Here is an 8,347-nt window from a genome sequence, read left to right as displayed (position 1 = left end):
ACCCTAGAAGAGTTCCAGTATTCTTGTGGAGAACTTATTCTTCTGGAATGAATATTTGCCAATTCTCAATATCGTCATTAACCTCAATCCAAATATCAATTGTGAGATTTGTAATTTTTGAAGCGGCAATATGTACTTATTAGTTTAAGAATAAAGTGAGTTAATAGTTGAATAATTTCAATGTTATTCTTTAGTTCTAATGCAGCGGTAATCATCCATACTATACATTCCACTGTTGTGTATTGAAATTATTGTTTTATTATGTGATATATCTTAGTAATTTTACTGCCTAATCGTAAAGTGTTAATATTTGTGTAGTTTATTTTCTTATTCAACTGAGAATGGTGGGAACATCAATGAGAAGTATATGTGAGAACAATCGAAAAATCCCCAGAGTATAAATTCGAAACATCAAAAAATCATCCTGATGTATTCAAATGTAATCTCTGTAGTAATTTCGGCGAGTTAATTTGGCAATGCTTTTCAAAAAGTAGTATTTTTTAAATACATGTATTCTCGTTTGTTTTCATTCTATGAACTTTTGCTTCTTCTAGTGACCCCAACAAACGCTAGTTGATATATCCTTTTCGAATAATCATACACTTTAGGATTATTTTAGATTTAATGTTGAAATATTTATAATATGATTTGTCCTTTATCGTGTCCGTCCATATGCATGTTTGTCCAATGTGTAATTTGTAAGTTAGTCAGTATAAGTATGTTCATAGTACTCATTTAGGATTTTTAAAATTTCACTTGTTTCGTAGCAGTGTTGAGAAATCGTATATTGTATGTTTTCAAATGTTGAATAAATGACTAAAATACCAGTTTTATTATTTGGGTGCTATGTCACACGAAAAGTGAAGCATCAATCTGCTCATTATATGATGCGGACGTAAAAAGTAGACCTTCTCTGAACTTCCGAACGGGACTAGATATCAAAGTGGAACATTATTAACGTAAAAAGGCTTGATTTGTAGTACTTTTTGATGAATAAGAAAAGAGTTCCCGAAAGGGAAATGGAATTGAGAAACTTCTGATAACTACTTGTATTTCAGTTTGTTATTCGACACAGGTTCATTTTTGAAAATCGAATTAGCCGTTCCTGAGTAATTAACAAATTCATATTTGTTTGTGGAACCTGCAAACAAACCAAAATTTCATTACAATTATAATTACCCCCCCCTTCCTGAAAATAATGTCTGTTCACATTTTTTTTTTACATTACGATACATGTTGTTGGGGTAGTTTCGTTGCAAACACCTCTTTTTCTCTTCACGATTGCTGAAAAGGACTGGCGGATGTGTTTCGTACCACAAGATGTCACCTATCTTCTAGAAAACATCTGGTGGACCCTTAGGAGAAACTACGTTCGCATATTAACCTGACTAATACAAATGAGGTTTCAACTGATGTTGAAACCGTCCTATAAGACGGGATACCTACACGTTACGTCAGGCTGATTCGAAAGAAGCTAGATGCCAAGTATCCAAATAGTTGTATAAGCAAACGTGGCCTCTGAATGACCGCTTAAATGTTTCTGAACATTCATAAAATCAGAATTCTATCTATTTCAGAGACCGATTTCATTATTGTCATTTTACTCGAAATTGGAATATTTATTGATTGTTTGCAAATTGCTGGTACTGACGCGTTCGAAACATTATGAGCATTCGAGAAGTGTCTCATGCAAGTTTATCTGGTTCATCACAGTAATATTTAAACTGATCACGATAAAGTTAAGGAGTTATGCCAAAATTACCATCAAAAAGTTCATCTATTCAACCCTCCCCATGACCTACAATTTTTTCATCACTATATTGGTTTAAAGGAAATAATCACTCTGAATTTGGTATTATTTACCTGAAGTCATCAAAAAGATCTACAAAAGCATTTTGCTTGAATCTTTTTGCAGACAAATTATTTTTTATATATCATCTCATTTTCATCAGCAGAAATCGATAAGCATTCATTTATATTTCATAAATATATTATCAAAATAATCAATTACAACTATATATTCTGAATTTCTCAGAATTACGCAATTACATGTGCTTTAATTGTTGATTTATGAACTTTTGATAAAGTTGCCATAATAATTTCATAAAGAAAGATCTTCTCCTGGTTATAAATCACAGAGAATCGCAACGAATGGGTTATCTGCATTGCTTGTCGTATGTACCTCGTTTCATAACAATTTCACAACTAACACACCATTAGCAGAAAATGCTGCCGCAGTAACCGAAATGGAAAGAGACATCAATTTCAGAGCGATTTCCGGTTTTCCTTCTGAGAGCCTGAAAAAAATTCTTACAAGTCAGTTGTGATTTTATTCGAATAAATTCACTTGTTGAATAATAAAATGATTGCTGTAAATACGACCACAAATAATTGTATATGCGTCTGTTATTTGTGATTGTGATTGGTCATGAATATATTACTTCTCTTATGATTTAGTGAAAGAAAAGGTTTGTAAAATGTGTTCATAATGGAAACTATTCTGATTATTCCAAAAAATATATATTCATCCTCAACGCAGGAATGAAAAATAACAATAATTCATTGTTCAGAAAGATCCAAAAATTCTGCAGTCAATTCCACAAATTATCTCTTAGTAGGTAGGTAATATTGTTGCGAAAAAATTAAATGAGTCTCTGTTAGTTTTCAAAAAAAATAAGTGAGAAAATTCAATTCAATAATTGTTCAATTCATCAGATCATGGTAGACAGTATGTAATTAGTTCAACCAAATTTGATTGGTATGTGTTAAAGTGCTTGATTTCTCTCATCTTGCTTTTGGATGCACCGTTCTGGCGGAGACAGGAAACACCTGTCTGTAATTCGCATTTTTGGATGCTATGCCTATGAGTTATTCTCACCAATTGCTTGTCTACCAATTCAAATATGCCACATATCTCACATAACTTCAGTGTTCTACAGATTGGTGTAAGATTTTTTAATATACAATTTCTGTCTAAAAATTTTTTAGAAAATATTTTATATCAAAGAGAATCTGCAGATTTATTTGCCAGCAAAGAAGAATCTTAACTGAGGTGATCTCTCAATACTTTACTGTTTTATACTCTTTTTTCACAGATAAGTTATAGTCATATATGTACCAAATTGTCAAATCTCTTTCTAGATACTTTGCCAAATTTGTTATTTTCAGGAACATTGCACCCTAACATAGTAATTCATCAAATTTTCACAGAAAACTTTGATTGTTTTGCGGAAATTTGTCGAAACTGAGTTTTTTGTTACATTTCTTGGGATCTACAAATCTGTTCCAGAAAATGATCTCGTGGAAGTGACTAGCAAAAAATTTAGATATGAGAGAAAAATCGTTGGAAAACTTTTTGTCAACGTTCATACTCACCTAGGCACACTAAGACAAGCGACGTTCATTAATAAACTGCCACTTATATTATATAGAACAATGAATAGAATGAACTGCCAATCTTCATCAAAAACCACCGGTAAGTGACTTCTTGGACGAGCATTGCAAAAAATAATGAATCCCACTGAAAGGACCGTTCTTATCACTGTTCCACCCATCCAAAAGATAAAATTGGATCTCTGAAAAATGAGTGTTGAAAAAGAAAAGGATAATATATATATATATATATATATATATATATATATATATATATATATATATATATATATATATATATATATATATATAACAGAATAATTAGTGACTGGATTAACTATAAATCGATTTAATTCGTGAGGTTGCAGTCAATAGCTGGGCTGTTACATGTTTGTTATATGTCAAGCTTTCGGTATATTTCACACCTTCGTCAGGACAACTACAATAATAAGATTATATATCTTGTAAAAAATATATAAATATGGAGAACTTACTAACGTGAGAATAAAATGTAAAATGGTTCAAAAACAGATAGAAAAACATTAATAAATGACAGTTGATAAAAATTTTGGCTGACAATGTCAAGTGGGAAAATTCTGAATGATACTCGAATTACTAGATTTTTTATTTTCTTTATCATATTTCAGTATATCATATCTAAAACAAATGTCACTTCTATATCTAAATTATACAGTAAAGTAAAAGCTCCAATTTCAAATAAACAAAAATCCAATTTAGTATACAAAATTTCTTGTATGGATTGTTCTAAAACATATATAGGACAAACATCTAGACCTCTAAGTAGTCGCATCACTTCCCATAAGAGCGACTGTAGACGAAATGTTAATTCTTGTGCATTAACAGAACATGTTAATTCGGAGGATCATAAAATGAATTTTGAAAATCCAAATATTTTAGATAGAGAAACTAATACAACGAAAAGAATATTTTTGGAAATGATACATATTAATAACGAAGAACATTCAATGAATAAACGAACTGATATTGATAGTCTTAGCAAAATTTACACGTACCTACTGAAATATGATAAAGAAAATAAAAAATCTAGTAATTCGAGTATCATTCAGAATTTTCCCACTTGACATTGTCAGCCAAAATTTTTATCAACTGTCATTTATTAATGTTTTTCTATCTGTTTTTGAACCATTTTACATTTTATTCTCACGTTAGTAAGTTCTCCATATTTATATATTTTTTACAAGATATATAATCTTATTATTGTAGTTGTCCTGACGAAGGTGTGAAATATACCGAAAGCTTGACATATAACAAAGAGTTTTCTTTGTAACAGCCCAGCTATTGACTGCAACCTCACGAATTAAATCGATTTATATATATATATATATATATATATATATATATATATATATATATATATATATATATATCGGTATAACACAGTCATAACTGAAAGACAGTATTTCTAAATTCAGCAACAAAATGAATATACAAAAGCAACTCACAAAAGTTCACAATTGTTTATGAGGATGACAAATTTTGAAATACTCCATATTACTTTATGATAAGGCATAATTGTAAACTAAAAAGAAAAATTGACTAGTTTCTTTATCTTCATAATCATCTCACTCCTAGTAATCCTGATCTATTATATATACGAGTCGTTAGATTTTTTAAATTTCTTGATAACATAAGTTTCAGCATAATTATTTCTGAATCATGTAGCTTTTTGATTTAGCTCCTATCTGAGTATTCTGAAAGATATGTGACTCACTATCTCTTATGTTTTAGATCAGGATTATCTGTGAAAATTCATGAAGTACGAATCGAAACATTTTGCAAATTCAATCAAGAAACTTTTGCATAGGAGATTCTGTTGAATTGGGACAAATTGGTCTATTTCAGAAGACTATCAAATGATGACAAAAAACGGAGTGGTTTTTTGTTTAATTATCTGATATACAATCAGAAATTTTTTCATATCAGACATCATCAGACTGTATATATGAACTTTCGAAGAGAGTGTCTTCCGACGTGCGCCACCCTAAACTTTGAAATTTTAAACACAGACCTTCCTATTATTTTAGAATTTTTTTTTTCAACGTCACATATCTTACAATAGCTTCTGACGAAAGCTTCATTGAAATGCATCCTTTACCAGTCGAAAACAAAGTATCATTCATTGAATATTGAAACTACAGTACCTATCCTTCATCACGTGAAATATCTTACCTTTATTTTTCCCAGAGAAATTATTCTTCCCACCATGCCACTAACATCGGTTAACAGAAAAGCAATAACTGGTGTGAAATATTTATCTGAAAAAAAAAATGAAAAGAGAACAATATTATGATTATTTTCTCAAGATCGACTATTATAGTGGGAATGTTTAGTCATATTATATGGATGAACTAATCCTTCACTTGATGAAAATCAATAACACTATCCAGAAAATGCAATGTCTTTCATTTTACTGAGAAAATCAACAACAAACAACATCAGTGGAAATGAAATCAAGACATGAATAAATGATGCAGTCGACTATCGAAAGCTTTTAATTACATTATTTAAGATGTTCGGAGTCAACAATCAACATTCGCCAACAATTCTCTGTCGCAACTCTTATAGACTTATAGAATTTACAGTAACCCTATTGACATGTACGAGACTGTTAGATTTTCCTGCAATGGTAGTTTTTCCTGGAGCCAATAATCAACAATAATATTCAAACAATTGTTTTCAAAACACGTCCAACTACACGATAGTTCCATCAAGTTGAATTGGTACATCAAACTATTCTACAATATTTTTCATACAGGCGTTCTAACGAAAACTTAACCGTCAGTAAAAAATGAATGTGTGATCTGAAATATCGAAGAATACGTGGATTTTTCTTTCTAGCGAGACTGATTTTGTTATGAAAATCATACACGAAATTTCATTACCTTGCAGTCAGCGGATAGCAGCTAACCCCACAATTTTTGTTTCAATAGCATGGGAGTCGAGTGATACATTGCGTGACATATCTTCAGTTTCTTTATTACCGCTATAGGTTTTTTCAAAACTGTTATCGTTGACTGTTGAACGTATTATTACGCCGTTTCTTATAGTGAGGAAATCAAAAACAAACAATATCAATGGGAACAAAATCAACAGATTAATTGTTCGAATTGATCTCCACTCACAGTCGACTTTCGAAAGCTTTCCTTATATTATTCAAAATGTTTGGGGTCAGCAATCGACATTTTCGAAGAGTTCTCTGTCACAGCTCATATAAATTTGCAGAATTCACTCAATAGTCGCCCTGTAACCGTTTTGATATGGACGAGTCTGTTAGTTTTTCTAGTAACTAGGTGTTGTAGAACAAAAAGAAGATTTTCGACCACTGTCACTTTGTCACAAATTATTATTTATCCACTTTTGTCCACAACTCCAGGTTCTGTTCAACATGAAGTATTCCCTCTTGTCAAAACTGAAGAAGTTGAAGTTGAACTTTCAGAACATGTACAAATGGAAAATCAACAATCTATCAGACAAGTAGCTCAAGCTTCTGGTGAATCGGCTACTAGTATTTTTTTAGTATTGAAAGCCCACAGATTCTTGCTCGCCGACTTCAGTTTCGTGAGAAGTGCAGCGAGAAATGGACCAATAACCGGAAGGTGATGTCAATGTAGATAGTAGTAGGATTCAGCAGAATGATGCACCTTCACTTTTCCATGTTCTGATAAGACTGTCTTTTGAACGAATGCTTTCCAATGCGTTAGATTTGCAAAAGGGGTCCAGTGAAATGACCAGTGTATTCACCTGATCTTACACAATAGAAATACTTTCTGTGGGGACACCTGAAGTCGATAGTTCAACCTACTATGCTTACAAATATAGGAAAGCTGCCACAAAGAATTGTTCGGAAACGCAGATTACTGACCCCTCGAGATCTTGAATAATGAAAGGAAAGCTTTCCGAACTCGACTCTATTATTGTATGGAAGTAGGTGAAGATCATTTTGAGTAATTTATTTGTTGATTTTGCTCTAATTGATAATGTTTGTGTTTATTTCCTCAATAAAAAAACAACAACATATTTTCAATACATTCGACATTTGAATTTTCGTTAACATATTATTTACTATCGGAAAAACTCCATTTCTGACCCACTGAGGAGGGTTAAGCTTTCTTTGGAACTCCTTGTATAACAATTACAGGTAGATTTTGAAAAAATAATCACAACGTAATATTGGAATTTTATGAAATTTAAATTCATATATGATAACATAAATTCTCCTTTATCGAAAGTAACTTAATCTTTCTTAAGAATGAGTATATTTTGGACTACTGAAAAGTAAAAATTGCCCATGAATCTATTATTTAATTTGGATTTGGAATGTGAAATAATGATGGGAAAAAAATAAAAAGGTATTTCACGAATGTGTGAACACAACCAAACTGGAGAAAAAAATATCTATAAAAATCCAAAAATTTAAACAGATAACAAGATTTTGAAAGAAAATGATGTGAAAATAAATGAAAGAACAAAAAGTAACAAGAATATAATTTAAAACATTCATTTTCAAATTATCCGAGAGATTCCAGAAAGATAATAGGTCAGTGAAGCGAAAGAAATTGCAAAGAAAAGAAAATTCAGTGACAAAAAGAGGGGAAATAATAAAATGAGCCGATATATTTTGGAAACTTTTTGAGGAAAAAGATTTTCAATAGGTATTGTATCAAATTATTTAGCATAATTTGATTTGCCAATTCCATTTTTGAAAAACTATAATCACAGTAACATAGTCATCATAATGATCCAAGTTGAGTTAAACTCTGTAATTGGAATTGTCACGAGAAAATATCAAATCAGAGTTTGTGATGAATCTTAAAAAGGTAAAATATCAAGCGATACTGTGAAAAATAAGTATTGAACCATTCGAATTGGTCGAAATCAAATATCTGAGACACCAAATATTCCATATTAACGCGTCCATTATAAAGTTCACTTC

The 8,347-nt window shown here is 31.0% G+C and overlaps 1 protein-coding gene across 4 annotated transcripts in view; it reads right to left on the bottom strand.

Moving 5' to 3' along the window:
- Positions 1 to 1,972: 1,972 nt before the first annotated feature.
- LOC111510317 (equilibrative nucleoside transporter 3) overlaps positions 1,973 to 8,347 on the bottom strand; it is a 61,106-nt gene continuing 54,731 nt past the window's right edge. For all 4 annotated transcript variants that reach the window (XM_074173904.1, XM_074173906.1, XM_074173903.1 and 1 more), the window contains 3 exons: positions 5,584 to 5,669; positions 3,376 to 3,575; positions 1,973 to 2,297 (listed from right to left, as the gene is read on the bottom strand). In XM_074173904.1, the coding sequence (XP_074030005.1) occupies positions 2,189 to 2,297; positions 3,376 to 3,575; positions 5,584 to 5,669 (395 nt within the window). In that variant the 3' untranslated portion in view covers positions 1,973 to 2,188. The remainder of the gene's footprint in view (positions 2,298 to 3,375; positions 3,576 to 5,583; positions 5,670 to 8,347) is intronic.

The sequence above is a fragment of the Leptinotarsa decemlineata genome, unplaced genomic scaffold (assembly GCF_025532065.1).
Source record: "Leptinotarsa decemlineata unplaced genomic scaffold, Ldec_3_MD MMD2_tig00000505_RagTag_RagTag, whole genome shotgun sequence".
Lineage (NCBI taxonomy): Eukaryota > Metazoa > Arthropoda > Insecta > Coleoptera > Chrysomelidae > Leptinotarsa > Leptinotarsa decemlineata.
Note: the sequence above shows the minus strand (reverse complement) of the source record. Positions and strands in the feature narration are given on the sequence as shown.